Below are 22,930 nucleotides of genomic sequence, written 5' to 3'. Positions count from 1 at the left end.
AACTTACTTTAACATATACCCTAGGACTAGCTTTTTATCTTGCACACTGCACAGTATAGTCAATATTCAAACTTCCGGGTCGTTACATTACTTTTTTTTTTGTGGTCAAATATCCATTGTTGGTTAACATTTGGATAATAAAGAGAAAAGATATCATTTTCCTTATCAATGGAAGCAGTATCTCCGCCCTCAGATAGAGGCTCGATTGCCTACATCTTAAATCTTCCTTGCCTCATTCTTATTGGATTGGTATTGTTGTTTATGTTGTCATTAAGTGATTGAAATAGTTTTTTGGGCGGCCTCCAAACCTTATAATAATTTAGAAAATTGGTGGATAAAATCAAATAAGCTAGTGTATGGTTAAGAAACGGGTATATACTTGTTTTTAAAGATCAAAAGTATATGAAGTTATGGAACAAAACTTGACATTTATATGTGTGTATGGGTACATCAATATAAAGTAACTGATATGAATGGAAGTGTGATATTAATACATAAAGTTGATCATGCATATCTGAAAAAAAAGAGTATGTTATAATTATGAAAATACGTTATAAGTTACATCTTTCTTTTTTCTTTTTTTTCTACATATAACCATTCTTTCTTTTTTCTACAATTGTAGTCCAATCTATGAAAGTCTTTTCCACTTTTGCAATTATTTGGGATCCAAGCAAGTGGCCAGCAGAGAAAAAATAATATTAGTTATGACACTAAATACATTGATAAGAAAACAAAAAGGTGTCTTGCGTATTCTTATGGTCGTGAAATTACCAATTTGTACCAAGTGTTGCTATTGAATTTCAATCCACCACATGGTTAAAAAAATAAATAAATAAAAGGCTCCATACAAATATTCGTCAAAAGCTTGTCTAAGCATACATTTTTTATAATGGTAAAATACACATTACAATACCGATACAAGATCATCTTGTTTTACACTAGATACGCATCATCCAAATCAACCAAATAAAATCAACCAAATAGAGTACCAAAATATAGCATACAATAGTATACATTGAGTGTATTCGGTAAAAATAGCTGGTAGCGGGTAACCAATAGTATTTTGTTAAACGTTACGTGAAGTAACATTTTCACTTGGAACATTTCGTTCAAAACGAAACATTAAAAGCTAGAAGCTCTCAAACGCTCCAACCGAACACGCCAAATGTCATTAAGCCACTAAACATGAAAATAACTTCTAACATGATAAAAAGTGAGCAATAGCATACACAAGATAGATTTTAGAGTTGAATACAAGGGATAACATTTTTTTGTTGATTTCTTTATTATAGCATGATATTTTTATCTCTTCCTATTACAACAACATTGTAGATTAGAACTATACCCAAGTATAGCAATAGCCTACATATACAAAGCTATTACTAACGCTGCAAAACAATATCCTAAAAAAATATCGAAGGGGCATAACAAAACAAACATATCATCTTATGAAATAAATGATCAAAGACAAATTGCTAGATTAGATGAATTTCTACGCATGTTTTAATATGATATCCTTGCGTTATCAATGCATTCCTTTTGAATATCTCATGCATTTAACCACAATTCGGGACATTTGTATATTAGTTGAATTGACGTCTACTCACGTCTCCTCGGTTACTTTGATGATTCAACTAAAATATAAAAAGTGCAAATGTCCCAAATTAGAATTGAACTCATCCATTCACCAAAACATAGACAAAAATGATGAACTCAGAACTATAAATAATCAAAGCCATAGAATTTTCAACACCTATGTTACTATGTATATATATCCAATACAAATGCTCTCAAGTGGTCAGTCGTATAGAGTTTTTGCTGACTTGGTTCTCAATGTCTTGCTTTCGTTCTTCTCAATTTTGGTGGCAGATTTTTCGTTTTGAGAAACAGCTTTCGCTATGGCTTTCTTCTTCCTAATATTTTTTGTACGCTTCATTTGTACGCCCTTCTTTCTGGATAGATAGAGAGAACTTTAAGAGGAATCCAAAATGCATTGAACTTATAATGTTAAATAGTTTCTCACGACAGCATTCTACTTTGTATACAATTTTACCATATAATTCCTACTATGCATTGAACTCTACATAAACAAATTCAAGACTATCCATATTTGGAATAATAACCACCGAAACAACTACTGAAATCATAAAGTATCCAAAATCAATTCTGACCTGCCGATTTGAGTCCGGCTAGGAGCTACAGTCTCCGACGTGTCCATCGCTGTAACTACAGAGAAAAATTAATGGATGCCTCATTAATTAAGGCGTTTAACTGTAAACAAGCGAGAAAAGACGCGAGCACAAACACATCAAAAACATGAACACATATATAGTATGGATGGATGGATCCATACCTTGAGGTGAAACGATGGAGACCTCGTCGGTGTTCATAGCTGTGGAAGCATTTTTCTTACTCTTGTTCCTGTTCTTCGCCATGGATTGGTTACGTTAGACTCTCACAAATCAAAGCAGAGGAAAATAATTTAAACCCTAGTTTTAAGTTTTAATGGGGATGCAATGCAAGTGACTCATGGACCGGGCCTAACAAAATGGACCCATACTTCTTACTTCTTACCAAGCACGCCAGCATGCTCTGGGCCGATTATATTTGTTGTTTTATTAATTCTTCACCATTGTATCTATTTAAACGATAATACGTGTATAGTTAATAGGTGTATAGATCGGGATTTTATCTAGGATCGTTTTTGGGTTTGTAAGATCGGGATCGTAAGATGGGGATCGAGATCCTAATATCCTACAAAATAAAATATAATTTTAATTTATAATATTTAATCATGAAAATTATTTCAAACATTTACTTTTTCATTCAAATGTTCTAAAAACTTCAAAATATTAATCATAGATCACAATAAAAAAATGATAAATGGTAGATTGGTAAGGGTAAAGGACATAAAGTAGTAAAAAAAAAATCATTTGCAAAAAAAAAAAAAAAAAAATCAAGGAAAGGTAGGATCAGATCGGATCGCGATCCTATGATCCTACCTACGATCCTACCCAAAATACGATCCTTTTACGATTCGGATCGTTTTTCATACCTAGGATTACGATTTTGACAACCATGATTTGTATATTGTGTATTTTTTTTGAAGGTCTAATCATTTTCGTATTAAGTTAACGATAGCTTCTTTATCTAGAAATCGAGTAGATAATCATACCAAATTGATCAACGTGTCGATATCGTCTGTGAGTGGTCATACACTCATATATTCGATTCATCGACCAAGTGATATCACACTCTCAACTAACTAGTATATGAGAAAACCAAATCTTGATTATATGTGTTTATGTCCAATAATAACATTTATAATTGCATTATTCATAACAAAATTTGATTCCATAAAAAATATAGCAATTTGTTCATTCTAAAGCCAACATATACTCAAATAAAAAGATATACATACACAATAATATGCAAGATTCATCAATAATTTATAATGGCATTTCATGAAGTGACATATCAAGGTTGAGTTGATCTAGTATAGACCATCAATCTGGTATATGTGAATTTTGTTCTTGACAATACACAAATTCATCAATATGGAATATCGAACAACATTCACATTAGTATTAATGTTGTTCTCATAACAATATAACATAACCGACCATGAAAGTTTAAAATAATCTAGTTATTCATGGATTAAACATAGTAACACGAACATATAATATTTGATGAAAGTTATCATATCAAGTATTATCAATTCATATCTTTAAATAATATTGATTATGTTCCAAATGCCCAAATACTAAAATTACAACTTAAATAAGCTTCAAACAAAGTCCAATACCTATAACATGATCATCAATGCGTATGCAAGATTTTTATATTTAGGAACTTTAAAAACAATGCTTTATTTATGCGAACAACATCTCCAACGTAATGAAAAATTTTCTCAAATGTGTCGACTCCCTTTGGTTACTATTTGTTTTTGTGTGAAAGTATCAAAACACATTATGATTTGTACATCATGATAGGTCTTTCAATGTTGGGTACTATCCCTAGTTCAATAATGAGTTTCCTAATATATATGAACAACTTAAATGATTATAGATATTTTATGTTACTATCGATATTTTAATTAATATATACATAGAATTTGTTTTCTTACTATTCGTGTATATAATCAGAAAATATGAATTACAATGATATTTAGTCAATATTACCAACCATCATTATGTAATAATAATATCATCGCAGCAAAAATGTCAAAGAAATATTTGCATTTGCATTTGTTACAAACAAGTGAAACAAAAAAAAACATCCAAAACCTTGGTTTTATGTGGTTTTCTATTTCTAATTGGAACCTTCCCTTCGTCGTTTGTTTCTAATAATTGTTTTTTTACTCTATTATTGTGTATTTTTTGAAAAGGTATGTCGTAAAGGAAGATATTTTATTATTTTATAATTTACATGATATATGTTTTATTCTGTTTAATAAAGTATTGTTTTTTGTTTTATAGAAAATTTAACCATTTGATATAACTAAATTTTCATTTTTACATATTTATATAAACTTTACATAATGTAGAAACACTTCTAGATAAAGTACGAACCAAATGGCCCTGTCTATGGGGGAGTAGGGGCCCGTGGTGGTGTGGAGTGGACTCGACCCTACAAGGCTACAATAATCAACGCATTAGGTAAAGCTTTATACATTATAGTTAGTTATACAAATAATAAAAATGGCCTTGTATTTTTATTGTTATCTGTTTGATAGAATATCAAAATAATAATAATAAATAGGCTTGTATTTTTGTAGTCATTGTTATGGAACACAAGTGTCAATTGATTGAACACATTAACAGAATAACGAGTTCAAATTAACCAACACAAAATAAAATTAAACACTCTCCTTATATGTGTTTTTAGAGATATTAATCCAGGACCCAAATAAAAGAACTTGTGTCCAACATTTAGGCCTAAACGAAATTGTCAACAAATGGATCAAGTTTATTGGGTGATATGTAAATGATTTTTGATATTTTGTAATCATATAAAATGCACCACTAATGGTTATAAAGGTTCTGTTACTGAAATAATAACTTATAAGGTTGTAATAATTTTAAATAAAAATCAAACAACTTTATATTCATTGACTCCTTAAACTTTTGTTAGGCTATTAAATAAAGTTGACCTTTTTAAAATGTGTATTGTTAATTGTTAAAGCTAATAGCCTAATAATGGCCGGCGTGAATGACTGAATGCAAGTGATGAATAGGATCGATTCGTAGACAAATGTCAAATGGAGACTTAGTTTTTTTATTTTCTTACTATTTTTTGTTACATACAAATAACATTTAATGCAATTTTGTATAGGGCGTAAAAACTTAGAAACTCCAACACTTAAAACTAGGGGTGTAAACGAGCCGAGTCGAGCCCGAGCCTGACCAAGCTCGAGCTCGGATCGTTTAATTTGAGGAAGCTCGAGCTCGATTCGAGCCTTAAAATGAAGCTCGAGCTCGGCTCATGAAAAATTTAGTGGGCTCGCGAGCCTAATCGAGCCTAAACGAGCCTCTATGCATATATCTTTACTACTTATAAAAGAAATCTAACTATTTCTATAAATAGATTGAATATAATAATATTATTTTTTTAAGACGTACAAACGATTAAGCTAATATTACAAACAACCATTAATAAAATAATATTAAATTTTAAATTTGTTTTGATTCCTTATATTTCTCAGCAAAATCCTAATTTCATGGTCATTCAAAATTTAAAACCTTTTCATCCTAATACGCTTCAACAAATATCCTTTAAATGTTGCATTTGCAGCTGATTAAAATATCTCATAGCAGACGTGTGTTTGTTCTCTCCACCTTATAAACCCTGCTATAAATCCCACTGCCATGAAGTATTTCCCTTATAAACCCTAATCGTTTTTCTCCCTCTCTTAGACGAAGACAATGTGTTTTTTTTAAGAAAAAAAGTTTGAAAATATTCCAATTTCTCAAAAAAATTTACCCCAAATGCGAAACTGGGTAAAATTTTCCATTTTGCGAAGACTACAGGGATGCGAAATGAAAATTCTGCACTTTTGTCTTTTTATGACCCCATTTTGCGAAGTTGGACCACTTATATTATTTCTTGAAAAGATCAGGTGCCAAATGCGAAACTCTAAGCTTTCTTCCCCAATTCGCATTTATACATTAAAAACTTCGCATTTTCATTCAAATTCTTCGCATCTTGCATCCATCCGTCTTTGAGTTCATTCGCATTTCATCGCATTAACTGAGAAATTAATCAGTTGTCTCATATTCGCATTTCAGTTGTTTGAGAAACCCAGATACGAACCCAAATGCGAAACCCACTGATTTCAAATGCGAACCAACCAAAAATCATCAACCACGTACTTGTGTCACCAAATGCGAACTGAATATCACCATTAAATTCTCCTCGCATTCCATAGATGCGAACACAATCCAGATCTCCGACTCCAAGCTTGCGAAATCAAAATCAATTAACCTCAAACAAATCGTGAACTTCTTATGCGAACTGTTTTGACCCACAAAACCAAATGCGAACTCAATTGATGTCATATGCGAACTGATTTCATAGATGCGAACACAATTGATTTCATATGCGAATCCACATCCATCGATATGAAACCAATACCAGTTACAAGCAATTAGTAGCAACAACCATCGATCCTCTAATTTTCAATTACTCAGCCTTCGCTTTTCATACAACCCGTCGACCCTGAAAAATCGATAAACACCAAATGTCTCATTTTTAGATCGATTTTCTGATTAAATGTCATATTTAAAGAATGATCGATTTTCTGATTAAATGACCCCATTTTGCGAAGTTGGACCACTTATATTATTTCTTGAAAAGATCAGGTGCCAAATGCGAAACTCTAAGCTTTCTTCCCCAATTCGCATTTATACATTAAAAACTTCGCATTTTCATTCAAATTCTTCGCATCTTGCATCCATCCGTCTTTGAGTTCATTCGCATTTCATCGCATTAACTGAGAAATTAATCAATTGTCTCATATTCGCATTTCAGTTGTTTGAGAAACCCAGATACGAAGCCAAATGCGAAACCCACTAATTTCAAATGCGAACCAACCAAAAATCATCAACCACGTACTTGTGTCACCAAATGCGAACTGAATATCACCATTAAATTCTCCTCGCATTCTATAGATGCGAACACAATCCAGATCTCCGACTCCAAGCTTGCGAAATCAAAATCAATTAACCTCAAACAAATCGTGAACTTCTTATGCGAACTGTTTTGACCCACAAAACCAAATGCGAACTCAATTGATGTCATATGCGAACTGATTTCATAGATGCGAACACAATTGATTTCATATGCGAATCCACATCCATCGATATGAAACCAATACCAGTTACAAGCAATTAGTAGCAACCATCGATCCTCTAATGAGGAAACAGTTTCCTATTCGATTGTGCTTTGCAATGACAATCAATAAAGCTCAGGGACAAACAATTCCATATGTAGGTATCTATCTTCCAGAACCAGTATTCTCGCATGGACAACTTTATGTTGCATTGTCCAGAGGGGTTTCACGTTGCAATACAAAAGTATTAGTAAAGCCTAACGAAAATTCAAAAGGTGATGAGGTTTATACAGCAAATGTGGTGTATAAAGAAGTATTGCACGATTAATATTTTGTGTCGTCTTGACTGGTTGCTTTTTATTGGTTATTTGATGCATGATGTAACAAATAACACCATAGTTTGATTATATTGTCTTCAACATGTACTTTTTTTTAACATAACAATTTTGTAATGGAAACATATCACCGAAAGAACTCACGTGCCCCGCCGCTTTGCGCGGGTAGACGGCTAGTATATATATATATATATATATATATATATATATATATATATATATATATATATATATATATATATATATATATATATATATATATATATAGGCTCGTTTAGGCTCGCGGGCCCCATTAATTGAAGCTCGGCTCGAGCTCGGCTCGGGCTCGTTTAATTCGATCTCGAGTTGAGCTTTTAACGAGTCGATCTCGAGTAGCTCATGAGTAGCTCGGCTCACTTACACCCCTACTTAAAACCAACATGTCCAACCAATGCTAATGCTAAGGCTAAGGCTAAGGCTAAGGCTTGGACTAATAACTAGTAGCTATAAAAGCTCAATCATCGTGGGATCAATGCAACATGGTAAAAAGGAGCGTGGATAATGTATGTATATGCTTTTTGCAAGTAGGCCAGTTTTTTTTATGTAAGTTTTAACATTTTAGCTACAAAATTTGAGTTGTTTTTAAGGTCTTTGTTGAATAGTCTATACCGGTGCAATGTCATTTATATTTAAAACATGTTACATCAACTTTACAATAACTTACAACGATCTCATTCATTCTTTCAACATTGGTATTAGTTATATATAATTCAACAATTACTTTATTCTGTTAACCAACATCTAGATTATACTGAGGGTTAATGTAATTCTAACCCAAACAACTATAACATATATGTCTCTAACCGTGTTTTAGTCTTTTAGACGGTCTATATTATTAATCGTTAAAACAATGTGAAAAAACAAAAAACAATACTGCAAACATACATCATCATCCCCTCAATCGAAAAGACTTGTCCTCGAGCATTCCTCTACAATACCTATCAACCATGACTCCCAAACTTTAGAATGGTCTATTGGAGTGTAGCAAGCGGGAAAACAAGTGTGGTTAAAAATGTTACGAGTGTATGGGAATCAATTTTTATCGAAAAATTTATGGAAGAAATAACGGTGTATTATCGAGAACAAAAACAAAGTAAAATGTGACATTTTTTTAAGTTAAAACAGAGCAAGAAATAATGAAGAAAGATAAAGTGATACAAAATAACAGAGTAAAAAATAAGAAAGATACGACCTATAAAAGTTAAATCTCAATTGAATAACTACTGCAATGAAAGGTAATTTCCGATTGTTTTCCTTGAAATACCTCAAATGAGCTCCTCAACTGTTTGTTTTTTTTTTTTTTTTTTTTTTTTCTTTTTTTTTACTAGGGGGAGGGGATAAATGATGAATTATTTGTGCCACTTCCACATCCACATGGTGGACTTGTAAAAGAAAATGATGGCATTGTGGCACCCGATCTTTTTTCCATTTTCCATGTGTATTTCAGGGTTAACGATCATGCACAATCATATTTTTAAAGTGTTCACCCACATGCCAACATCACTTTACTGCATTTATATGTTTATGTCTTTCAACAGAACTCCAACTCCAACATTATGACCTAATTTGATCCAAAAAAATAATTTAGATTTTTAACAATTTTTGTAGATTTTAAAACAAAAAGTAAAGAACATATAACTAACTTGAATTTAATTATGCGTATCACGACTACGTGCTTCAACGTCATGGGGATATAAAATAAGTCAACTTTTAATTTTATAATATTTCAAATTTTCATTTTCAAACTAGAATTTAGTTTTGAAAATCGAGTGAATGTGGAATCAAAAAATTCAAAATTTGATGTGTCTTTTTCACATGTCCAATAATTTCCGATTTCAAAATTTAAATCTATGCTTAAATTATTCATTATTATAATATTAATACTTCATCGAACGATTATATTTAATATTTCATTTAGAAATTCTTTTTATACATGATATTGAACAGATATGCTATTTAAACAAACATATGAAAATTATTTCTCAAATAACATAAAACAAATACAAATTTACTAGTTTTATTTAAAATAATATAAAACATGCTAAAAAAATTATATTTAATGTTTCATTTAGAAATTACTTTTTATACGTATTAGTAAGCAAATAAGCTATTAAATCAAACATATGAAAATTACTTCAAACATAGCATAAAACAAATCTACTAGTTTATATAAAATTAATATAAAATTTGTCAGAAAAAATAATATGGGGGGGAGGGGGGGTTGGGGTTGTGAAGTTGCAAACCAACTACAACAATCAAATTTATGAAGCTACTTATCAAACATATTTCAAAAGTAAAATATATAATATGATATTAACTTATAGCCCGTAATATTTACGGTTATAAAAATCAATTAAATTTTTATAGTAAAAAATCATAATTATTAATCAGTTATTTTTTAATAAATTATTAATTAAACATGATTTTATAGGATTTTCAATATACACATACAATTAACTATTGGCAATAATAACTGAAACTTATTCAATACAAAATTTAAATTTATTCTAAAAACCAGTGATCAAATAAGTAATCGTTTAACTTATTATCAACATCAATACTTTTAAAAAAAAAATTAAAATGATGAGAAAATAACATAGTATGTAAATTATTAGAAAATGACAATAGGTATTAATACTATTCTTTTATTACTATTGAAAAATTGTTATGAATGATAATTATTAGTTTAAGAATCAAAATCAAACATATTTTCTTCATCTTATTCGTATATTTAGTGAATTGGTGTCAAAATGTGACCAATGGATTTACTCATTTTCTTGTACATATTTGATGTCATTTTCTTGTACATATTTGATTGTAAACGTAAATGATTGGGGCTCCAGACTCTAGATAGATCCTTGGAATTATCCCATTACCTGTTCTCATTTTTATATTTATTTTTTAAAATAAAATAATTTAAATCAATTCAAATTAAATAAAAAATGTATTAATGATAACGTAAATAGAAAGACAATAATCATTCCTTCGCTTCTTTGTTTGCAGTCATGTGATTGCATTATGGTTAAATTTGCTTGAAGTCTCCAACATTTCAAAAAAAATCAAATATAAACAAAAATAAAATGTCAACTTGTACGTATATATTTATTAATTTATACAAAATTGTGAATCTGTCTATTGTTTGTCAAAAATTGTAATTTTTGTCCAAAATATTTTGGAGTTGGGCATTAGTTTGAAATGTTTTGGTTATTGTGAAGTTGGTCCAATTAAGGATATAAACGGGAACAAAAATAGTTGTCTTAGTCTCTGACTCCCTTTTTTACATAACCTCCTCTCTTGCCATTAAATTTATTTTAAACTTTTCAAATGACTAGTTTTGTCTTATTGATATCTTTTCTTTTTTATAATTTTATAATTTTTTATATTTAAAATTAAACAAAAAATATAAAACCACATCTCTCTCTCTCTTTCTCTCTCTCTCTCTCTCTCCCCCCCCCCCCCCCCACCAATGATGTATGTGATGAGTTTTGATACAGAAATAAAAAAGTTTTTCATAAAACCGAGCAACCGAAGCCTTAAATTTTACTAGAAATTTCCAAGTTTATTTAAAAAAAACAATGCGAATCCTTTTAAAGAGGTTATAATCATATTAAAATCAACCATAAGGTGTTTTAGAATCATAACATTTGGAACCTTTAAACTCACTTGATTTTTAGGGTGTTGATGAAGATGCTAAGATCAAAGAGGATGATATTTTCTACAAGTATCCACCACCAAAAATAAAATACAAAAAATTGTTAGTTTCTTCTTGTATGATTTGTTATTTAAGTCTTTAAGTGTTTAACAAAACAATCACTAAAGAAAGACACACACATACACATACAAAAAAAATCCAAATCAAGCAACTAACTTCAAAAGGTAGAGAGTAAGATCACGGAAAGAAGCTACAACTTCTATGGAGAAAAAAATTATCAAAAAGATATCAAATTTCAAGCACAAGACCTTATTATATATCATACGCATGCAAAAAGGCTACATATTTATTTATTCTAAAGTAATATATAACGACCCAAAAATGTCACACCACTGAACCGGAACGCCGGAAACGTTCGAGGGTAGATGACATCATTGCACAGTATCATAACATTTGAATATCAATGAAACATAGCAACACAAACGTTCATACATTGAGATTCCAAGCTTACATTGTTTACAGAACTTTGTTTGTTCAAATGTTAAATACAAATAACTAAAAAGTAGGAAACATGAAACAGCGACGCCGACCCTCAAAATGGTTTGGATACCTGTTTACTGATTTCCTGATAATACAAGTGATTTTGAAAAGTGTCAACAATTAAGTTGGTGAGTTCATAAGAATTTTTTATGAGAAGGATTAGTAATGGTTTCGTGTAAAATGATTTTGTATACTTCTATAAAATCCAATATTTTCTTTAAAAACAAGTTGTAAGTCTTATACCCAAGACTAAAATGTATATATTTCCTTTGTATCAATTCTTTGTAAAACATAATGTATGTTTCCAGAAAATCCAATATTTTCTTAAATATAAATTGTAGTCTTAAACCCTAAGACCAAAATGTAAGTAATGGTGTACTGAAAAATAGTATGTAGTTTCATCTTTTTATAAAACTAATGAAGTGTAAGTTACCTTGTAAACCGAATAGTTTTGTTAATCCCTATGTGAGTTATTATAATCATGCTAATATGATTGATATGCTTGAACGACGTTCTTCAGGCTTCGGAACTGGTAGACATTTATCACCCTAGACTTGCTGGTCTAACTGTAACTAACAGTTAAGGTGTGGGGTTGTCAATCTCGTATAGATCTATACAAACCTATCTCGCTCTCCATCAATGAAACTCTGGTTATAATGCAGGACTTAAGGTGTACACCAGGTAGGTACGGTGATGTGAATGTCTCACAAGAGAATCAACAAATTCACGTAAACTATGACTCATTTTTCTTGTAAAATGACATAATTATACCTTTGAATAATTATATGGTCCTTCTGAAATGAAAGTGTGGTTTTGTGACTCCCAAACTGTAACACCCGATTTTGGAAGTGTTCGATTGTGTCTTTGGAGACCAAGGGTATAAGCGCAATCTGGAAATTCTATTTTTATGGGTCTCAGATCTTATTCTGAAGGTTGTAGGGCTCGAGTGTGGAGCTGGGAGCGTAGGGCTTCTCATCACCTTTTCGTAGATATGAAGTTCGTAGGAAACAGACTTAGAATGAAGAAGTTATAGTACTTTGAGGGTATTGGCATCATTTGTAACACTCAGAATCAGAAAGACCAAAAAAGGAAAGGAAAACCCTAAGTAAAAGGGGTCAACTCGTCGAGTCCATAGGTGAACTCGACGAGTTGGAGTGGGTTCCGTGCTGGGATTTAAGTGACTGATTCGGCGAGTCAGAGGGACTGACTCGGCGAGTCAGGTATGGGTTGGGAAACCCTGATTTATGGGCTTGGTGCCTTATTTAAGCATCATTTCAGTCCTTCACCCCAGCCTCCATCACTCCCTTTACCTTCCCTAGAAACCTTAAGCCTCCATTGTAGTACTCTCAAGCTTTCTTTGCCATTTGGGTGCTTAGAAGCAAAAAGGAAGAAAGGAACCTTAGGTGATTCAAGAAGTGGCAGTGGGCTCTGAGTTAGTGAGCTATTTCAGATCATTATAAGGTATGGAGCTCATACCTTGGATGTTATTCACTTAGATTCCCTTTCCTATTTAGATTTTATCATTTTGGGCCATTTCAAAGGCCAATTCGTGTATTGTGCCTTTGCGAGCAAAGAGAACTTCGGATCTAGGGTTGTCTTGGCCCAGAAACCCATAAAGTATCAGTCTTTGGTGTGTTGGTGAAGCATGCTTGTCTCAAACCCTAGCCCTAGAGTGTTTTAAGCCTATAGCTTCTTGGTTTCACGTAAAGTTTGCAACTTTACGTGAAGGATGGGCCTTAATAGAGTGGATCTACAGTTTGGAGCCCCTGCATAGCTCAAAAAGCCACTGTATGGATTAAGAACTAAAGCTACTCGGCGATTCACATGGGTGGACTCGGCGAGTTGTATGAAGATAGTCAGGAACTCAAAGAGTTGGAAGAACTGTTGGGTTTTAGCCATAAGAACTTTCCTATGTGCGCATGCAAAACCCTATTGCTTGGATCTAGGCTTTCTAATAAACATGCTTTTGAATCCAAGACTTCTAATGGCTAATTAGATTAAACAACAACATTAAAACAGATCTAGAATCATACCTTTGAGTTCCTTGTTGATCTTCTTGTCTTGGAGCTTCTAGAGTCACAATCGTCACTCCTCTAATGGCTTACAAACACCAATAGCAAGCAAGATGATTTAGGAGAGAGGAGAGGGGAGGAATTCGGCCAGAGTATCCTTGCTCAAGGTTGTGTGTAGGTTGTACACGAATTCCACATCCCAAGGGCCTATTTATACTTGTAGACTCCTTAAGGGTTTCACCCTAAACCCTAATTGGATAATCTTCTCTTAAGGCTATCCAAATCCATTCCATAGATAACCCTATGGACGATTTTGAGCTATCCTAAAGCTCCTAGAATCCGTCCAAGGTCAACCCTAATGGATTTACAGTCTAAAGCTTAACTATCAAACAATTGACAGTTTATACCCTCTTATTTAATTAATCTCTTTAAGTCACCAAATTAATACCAATTAATTTATGACTTATATTAATCAAATAGCTAAATATTATTTCTTATAATATTTACTCTCTCTTAACAAATCATCCTTCAAGTTGCTATGGTGAAGGCAACCCAAAAGGACCATGCACAACCGAATATAGTTACAGCCTTAGACACTATTCCAACAGTCTCCCACTTGGATAAGTCTAGTAACTATACAAGTATAATACGGTTTGCAATCGTAGCTCTCAAAGACGCTGTCAACTCTGATCTAATCAATCTTGTCCTTTAGATAAGGGATCGTACAGTCCTCTGTTAGATATCATGCTGACAATCCTATGGAATGGTTAGTCTAGCATTTAGATTTCTCGATCTTCGATTTATTTGACATAGAACTTAATCGAACACATCAATTCAGTTCTGACCGGGCCCGGCACATAAGTCAAATCAAATCATCGAGTGGCCAAGATATCTCTTCTATCCTCTTAGGATAAAATTTACAGATAAACTTCGACTTATATGCATTTACTTATTCATTAACCAACTATACACAACAATGCGTTTTATAACATCAAGTTACTGATGCGTTTTCGCATTATCAATGCACAACCAATTAACAAATAATAAACCATATATCTAGGTTTTAAGACCATATGATATTATCGTCTTGCGATCACCTTTTATATCGTATTCCATAAGGTGATTCCAGCAAGCGCGGGTTTATTCCAATGCTCAAAACCAGTTCATAAGCACTCATGAACGTTGCAGCAACCCTTGCTATGTCTAACACCATTTAGACATTCTACACACCAATTCATGACAATCTTCATTCATATCTACTCCCAACATATGAACGATTGTGGACCATTTGAATAATTCGATTATTCCTAATAAACTCAATTATTCTGGAAGTCAAAACATGCAAAGTGAAACAATAGTTAAACAATTAACATGTGATAGTAACTTTACTTATAAATAAAACTCCTTTATTTAATCATCAAATGTTAATTACATTTATCTATTATACGTTTCTAATACTATCTAATCTATGCTAATATCATCCTTCAGCCCAATACTCCTAGCATGCTGCAAGTGCTTAACCCTACTCAGTCCCTTCGTAAGCGGATCTGCTGGGTTGTCTTCTGATGATATCCTCTTCACTACGAGTTGTCCTTCTTCTACATGATGTCTAATAAAGTGATATTTTCTGTCGATATGTCGAGATCTACCATGATCCCTCGGTTCCTTGGTCAAGGCAACCGCACCTTCGTTATCACAGAAAATCTCCATGGGCTCCTTTATGGCCGGTACAACTCCAAGATCACCAATGAAGTTCTTTAGCCATATTGCCTCCTTCGACGCTTCGCTCGCTGCGATGTACTCTGATTCGCACGTTGAATCAGCTACGGTTTCCTGCTTGGAACTTTTCCATGTCACTGCTCCTCCATTTATGGTAAAGACCCAGCCCGACTGCGAACGGTAGTTGTCCCTGTCGGTTTGAAAGCTGGCGTCACTATACCCTTGCACCTTCAAGTCATCACTCCCTCCAAGGACTAAGAACCATTCTTTCGTCCTCCGAAGGTACTTAAGGATGTTCTTCACCGCAATCCAATGTGCTTTGCCAGGGTTCCCTTGATATCTGCTAACCATGCTCAAAGCGAAGGCTACATCAGGGCGAGTACAAGTCATAGCGTACATGATTGAGCCAACTGCGGAAGCGTATGGTACTCGGCTCATTTCTGCTATCTCAGCTTCGGTACTCGGACTTTGAGTCTTACTCAACTTGGCATTTCCTTGTATCGGTAGTTCTCCCTTCTTTGAGTTTTCCATACTAAAACGTTTTAGTACCTTCTCTAAGTAAGTATTCTGACTAAGTCCAATTAGTCTCTTACTTCTTTCTCTTACTATCCTTATTCCCAAAATGTAAGAAGCCTCTCCGAGGTCCTTCATAGCGAAGCACTTCCCAAGCCAGGACTTAACCTCCTGCAGAGTCGGGATGTCGTTTCCTATGAGTAATATGTCATCGACATATAGAACGAGGAAGCTTACTAAACTCCCACTGGCTTTGACATATACACAAGATTCGTCTTCGCTTCGTACAAATCCAAACTCTTTGACTTTCTCATCGAAGCAAAGATTCCATCTGCGAGACGCTTGCTTAAGTCTATAAATGGACTTCTCAAGCTTACACACTCTATTCGGATGCTTCGGATCCACAAACCCCTCTGGCTGAGCCATGTAAACATCCTCAGCCAACTTTCCGTTAAGGAAAGCGGTCTTGACATCCATTTGCCAAATCTCATAATCATGAAATGCGGCAATCGCTAGCATCACTCTAATAGATTTAATCTTCGCAACTGGTGAGAAGGTCTCATCATAGTCAACTCCGGGAGTTTGAGTAAAGCCCTTCGCAACCAATCGCGCTTTGTATGTGTGTACGTTCCCATCCACGTCGGTCTTCTTCTTGAAGATCCACTTGCACCCTACGGTCTTACGTTCGGGTACGTAATCAACCAAATTCCAAACTTGGTTATCGTACATGGATTGGATCTCGCTATCCATCGCCTCTTTCCATTTCGCAGACTCCGGGCCTGCCATGGCTTCCTTATAGCTATTAGGTTCATCAAGATTTACTAGTGTACCATCACTAATATACGTGTCCCCTTCGGTAGTAATATGAAAACCATAAAACTGGGGTTGAACTCTAACTCTATCGGAACGTCTAAGAGGTAAGGATTCGTCAATCGGTTCAACCGGAGTTTCCTCCTCGGGTTGAACGCCAGTGGTAGAGGTTCCTTCATTTATCGATTCTTGAATCTCTTCAAGTTCGATTTGCCTCCCACTGTCTCCTTGGCTTATGAGTTCTCGCTCTCGGAAAACTCCTCTCCTCGCAACAAAGATAACATTATCTTTCGGTCTATAGAAGAGATATCCAAAGGAAGTTTGCGGGTAGCCGATGAAAATACATCGCTCACTTCGAGGTTCAAGCTTGTCGTGAGTATCTCGTCTTACGAAATCCTCGCAACCCCAAACCTTTATATGTGCCAACGAAGGAGCTTTCCCCGTCCACATCTCGTGAGGTGTTTTGGCAACCTTCTTAGTAGGGACTCGGTTAAGGATATGGGCGGTAGTCTCTAAGGCATACCCCCAAAAGAAGATAGGTAGTGAAGCACGACTCATCATAGAGCGAACCATATCCAATAAGGTTCGATTACGCCTTTCTGCCACACCATTCAGTTGCGGTGTCCTAGGAGGCGTCAATTGCGAAACTATTCCACACTCCTTGAGATACTCGTGGAATTCAAGACTTAGGTACTCTCCTCCTCGATCGGATCGAAGCATCTTGATTTTCCTGCCCAATTGATTCTCCACTTCATTCTTGAACTCCTTGAACTTTTCAAAGGTTTCTGACTTTTGCTTGATTAAATAGATATACCCATATCTACTATAATCATCGGTAAAGGTCACATAGAAGCGGTTCCCATCCTTCGTGGTTGATCTAAAAGGTCCACATACATCGGTATGTATTAGGTCTAATAGTCCCTCACCCCTTTCACAAGTGCTCGTGAAGGGTGACTTAGTCATCTTTCCAAGCAAACAAGACTCGCATGTGTCATCTTCCCTAAGGTCGAATGACTCCAACACTCCATCCTTTTGGAGTTGGGCTATGCGTTTCTTGTTGACATGTCCAAGACGACAATGCCACAAGGATGCTTTATCCATACTAGTGGAAGAATCAATATTCAAAACATCATTTCCTAAGTTATCAACAATCATAACAGTTTCATATATTCCATTACATGGTATAGCTTCAAAGTAAAAGACACCATTTAGATAAGCCAAAATAGAACCATTCTCATTATTAAAAGAAAATCTAAAACCTTGTCTATACAAACCATGAAATGAAATGATGTTTCTAGCCATTTCTGGCGAATAGCAACAATTGTTCAAATCTAAAACTAAACTATTCTTAAGCACTAAAGAATACACTCCAATCTTGGTCACAGGCGACGATCTTCTGTTCCCCATGATTAGATTGATCCTTCCTTGCTCCACATCCCTACTTCTTCTTAGTCCCTGCACATTAGAACAAATGTGATAACCACAACCGGTGTCAAGAACCCAAGAAATAGCATGATTAGAATCGTTAGATTTGATTGCATATATACCTGCGAAAGATGGCTTGATCTTTCCTTCCTTGATGGCTTGCAGGTAGTCCGGGCAGCTTCGCTTCCAATGTCCTATCTTGTGGCAGTGGTGGCACTCTGCCTCCTTCGGGTTAGAGCAGGGCTTAGAGGGATCAACTTTGGTCCCACTAGAAGAGGAACCATCTCGGGCTTTCACCTTTCGATAGTTATTTGAAGAAGCTTTCCTCTTCTTTCCCTTCCCTTGACCAATAGCCAAGACAGGAGCAGCAGACGGATTGGGAGTTGGTGCAACAGACTTGTCCTTGAAATTGCTCTCAGCAACCCTCAAGAGACCTTGGAGTTTACTTAGAGTGACCTCCTCTTTGTTCATGTGGTAGGTCATCCTAAACTGATTATACATTGGAGGCAAAGAGTGAAGCACCATGTCGATCGCCAAGTCTTCGCCGAAGTCAACATTTAACTTGCGAAGGCGGTCGACATACCTTTGCATCTTTTGCAAGTGCACGGTAAGAGATTCTCCATGACCCATCTTAGCGGAAATCATGTTAGTGAAGATCTCGTAACGCTCTTGTCTCGCGTTTTGGTGGTACCTCTCCAACAAGTCTTGATGCATCTCGTATGGATACATGTCCTCGTAGGACTTTTGGAATTCGGAGTTCATGGTGGCGATCATGATGCAATGTACTTTCGTCGCATCTCGCTCATGAGTTTCAAAGGCGGTGATTTCGGCGGGAGTAGCAATTTCGGGGTTGATTTTCTCGAGCTTCTCATCGAGGACATACTCTTTATCCTCATAGCGAGCAATGGTGCGAATGTATCTTATCCATTCGCCAAAGTTCGTTCCATCGAAGGTGACCTTTTGGCAAAGGCTCATCAACGTGAAAGAACTAGCAGCAGCGTTGTTTGCGTTTGACATCTATAGAAAGGACAAAGATAGATTAGAACAAGAATCCCTAATTATCACCCAATAAGAAAAATTAGGGCTAGGATCCAACAATAACATTTACATACTAGAAAAGGGATGCCGTAATCCAACATGCAAATAAATTGAAGGTAAGTGAATGACGATTCACTAATTCTCCATCACAAAACTTAAACTTTTGGTCCTAAGTGTTTTGAGAATTCCTAGGTTCGGATGAGATTCATTGAACTATTCAATGGCATGTTTAAATCTTGATATGCCCCTCTTGTTTGTGACTGGGATGCCGAGGATCACAAAGCGGGTGTGAATTACCATGCAAATTTACATGGTGCCTTCATTGTTACGATCACCTATTCGATGTGCCGGTAAACCACACACGCTCCATCGAACTATGATAAACAATGAATCACCCTTTGCCACCTTCGCTTAGAACCAATTAGTGTGCTGGTAAACCACACACGCTCCACTAACATCTTAGCAAGGTGCAAAGTGTAATTTCATGGGATTGCATCAATTCACTTTTCCTAGAGTAACTAAGATTGGGAAATTTTAAAAAAAAGTTTAGTTACTTCGTATTTCTTATTATACTTTTAATGAGAGGATGAGGTTGCCCTATCCTACCCGTTCGGCTAACGACCCTCCACCAATCAAGCGAGCGGTGGGTGTGAGTGTACACCCATTAAGCGCCATTTTATAGGTCGCAACCTTATACCCACCTTATAGATCGGCTTCGTGAATGAGGCCTACTAACGGTAAGACTAGCATTTAGTTATACATATATATATTATACTATTAATATCATATTAGTATAGGGTTGTATTTTAAACTTTTAAAATCTAGGGATTGAAATTTAAGTTGTCTAAATTAGAACTTTTAATCACAAATATAAATTTCAAAACTATAGGGTAGGTTTTAAACATTTAAAACATGGAGGATCAAATAACAAATAATTTCAATTAACAATTAATATCTTAATTATCTTTATTTGATTTATCTTTGATTTCTTTGAAGATAATTACCAAAAATAATCAAAATAATTAATTAATTATCATATAAGGAAACTAAATATTTAATTAGTTGATAATTACCTTTAACTAGATCAAGATAACACTTATATTTATCAAGAAAACGGATTCATATTGATCTAATTAGTTTATGGAAAGTTTGGATAAGATAAACACAAAGAAATCCCGAATTTGGCCCTTCCTGACGCTTGGACTCGCCGAGTCAGGCCTACTCGACGAGTCCACCTTGGAACTCGACGAGTCAGTAACTCAAAACCCAAAAATTCGAATTTTTGCAGGTTTGTTTCAGTTATTCAAGCAACAATTCAAAGAAAACCAATCTAGGCTCTGATACCATTGTTGGGTTTTAGCCATAAGAACTTTCCTATGTGCGCATGCAAAACCCTATTGCTTGGATCTAGGCTTTCTAATAAACATGCTTTTGAATCCAAGACTTCTAATGGCTAATTAGATTAAACAACAACATTAAAACAGATCTAGAATCATACCTTTGAGTTCCTTGTTGATCTTCTTGTCTTGGAGCTTCTAGAGTCACAATCGTCACTCCTCTAATGGCTTACAAACACCAATAGCAAGCAAGATGATTTAGGAGAGAGGAGAGGGGAGGAATTCGGCCAGAGTATCCTTGCTCAAGGTTGTGTGTAGGTTGTACACGAATTCCACATCCCAAGGGCCTATTTATACTTGTAGACTCCTTAAGGGTTTCACCCTAAACCCTAATTGGATAATCTTCTCTTAAGGCTATCCAAATCCATTCCATAGATAACCCTATGGACGATTTTGAGCTATCCTAAAGCTCCTAGAATCCGTCCAAGGTCAACCCTAATGGATTTACAGTCTAAAGCTTAACTATCAAACAATTGACAGTTTATACCCTCTTATTTAATTAATCTCTTTAAGTCACCAAATTAATACCAATTAATTTATGACTTATATTAATCAAATAGCTAAATATTATTTCTTATAATATTTACTCTCTCTTAACAAATCATCCTTCAAGTTGCTATGGTGAAGGCAACCCAAAAGGACCATGCACAACCGAATATAGTTACAGCCTTAGACACTATTCCAACAAGAACAACTCGGCGAGTCTGTTGAAGATTGTAGTGGACTTGGCGACTCTGTTATTGGACTCGTCGAGTTGGATCTCAGACCCTCAACCTTCTCTGGTTAAGACTTAGATCGGTGACTTGAGTGGTGACTCAGTGAGTTGGATAGGATGGGACTCGTAGATCGTTGAACTCGACGAGTCAACGGGGTGACTCGGCGAGTTGAGGCGTATTGTGAGAGTTTCTGAGTATAAGGACTCGACGAGTCAACAGGCTGACTCGGCAAGTAGAGTCAGTCAGGAAGGTTGACTTTGACCAGGACTTGGACTTTGTCAAGAGTGGACTCAGTTGGCTTTTATAGTTCACTTTGGATCTAAGTGTGTATATATATATATATATATATATATATATATATATATATATTGATATTGGTAGCTCGGGGAGCTAGTGGAGCAGCGGTTCAGAGAATTGTAGGACAACAGCCAGATGGTTACCAGCATAGTTAAGCAGTGCAGGTGAGTTTTCCCTTTGTGTGAATGGGTCTACGGCCATAATGTCGGCCCATTTAGTTATGAGTAGGAAGACCCGGTGGTTAGCCCTAGGCACTGTTTGCTATTATGATATTCAGGACCAAGGTCCAATGTCGGGCGGGTGCCCAAGGAGTAGTTTGCATGTTAGAGTATACTTGTTGTTTGTGTGATGCATGTATTTGCTTGGTAGGGAGGTGAGTGTGCGTGAGGTCCCGTATCTCACCAATAGCAGAGTATGCATGGTGTTCCATATCTCAATAGTAGCAGAGCAGGGGCGAGGCCCGAGATAGGTATGGAGTGAGTGTGGGCGGGGGGGGGGGGGGGTATCTCACTTACAGTAGGAGCTTGGACAGGGTTCCATAACTCACTAGTAACAGGATAGGGGCGAGGCCTTAGGACAGGAATACAGTAGGGTATGTTCAGTTTTGTGTTATATGCTATTTTGTATTATGTGGTTAGCGGGTGGGGCCCAGAGACAGGCAGGGCCTAAAAGAAACAGATATGTATCCGAGTGGAGCTCGAGGCCAGGCGGGGCCGTTATAACGAGCAAGGCCCGAGGTAGGGCGAGGCCCGAAATAGCATGCGTGGCCCAGTATGTGCTATATGTGTTTGTTCAGGGTATGTGGTAGGTTGGGAGAACTCACTAAGATTCGTGCTTAAAGTTTTTAGTTTTGGTTTCAAGTACTTCCGGTAGCGGAGGGAAGAGCTCAGGGTGATCGCATGACACACACCATTAATTAGACAACCTGGGATGTTTTACTCTGATAATGAGAATATATTTTGAATTAATACTCTGAATGTATGTTATGAATTATGACATGGCTTTTATAAATATGGTTTTATTAATGTTTAAAGAAAATTTTCAGTCGTGATTTTTGGGACGTTACAAGTTGGTATCAGAGTCTTGGTTTGAGGGATTCATACTTAC

General features: G+C 35.3%; 1 protein-coding gene across 1 annotated transcript; it reads right to left on the bottom strand.

Annotated features, from left to right (window-relative positions):
• Nucleotides 1–1,705: 1,705 nt before the first annotated feature.
• On the bottom strand, nucleotides 1,706–2,490 carry LOC144997268 (uncharacterized). Its single transcript, XM_078957133.1, has 3 exons — nucleotides 2,354–2,490; nucleotides 2,172–2,226; nucleotides 1,706–1,952 (listed from the first exon to the last, which is right to left on the bottom strand). The coding sequence occupies exons 1-3, from the start codon at nucleotides 2,433–2,435 to the stop codon at nucleotides 1,799–1,801; spliced, it is 291 nt and encodes a 96-aa protein (XP_078813259.1). The 5' UTR covers nucleotides 2,436–2,490; the 3' UTR covers nucleotides 1,706–1,798.
• Between the last annotated feature and the right edge of the window lie 20,440 nt (nucleotides 2,491–22,930).

The sequence above is a fragment of the Lactuca saligna genome, chromosome 5 (assembly GCF_052625555.1).
Source record: "Lactuca saligna cultivar CGN05327 chromosome 5, ASM5262555v1, whole genome shotgun sequence".
NCBI lineage: Eukaryota > Viridiplantae > Streptophyta > Magnoliopsida > Asterales > Asteraceae > Lactuca > Lactuca saligna.
The sequence above is the reverse complement of the archived record's forward strand: the minus strand, read 5'-3'. Positions and strand labels throughout refer to the sequence as shown.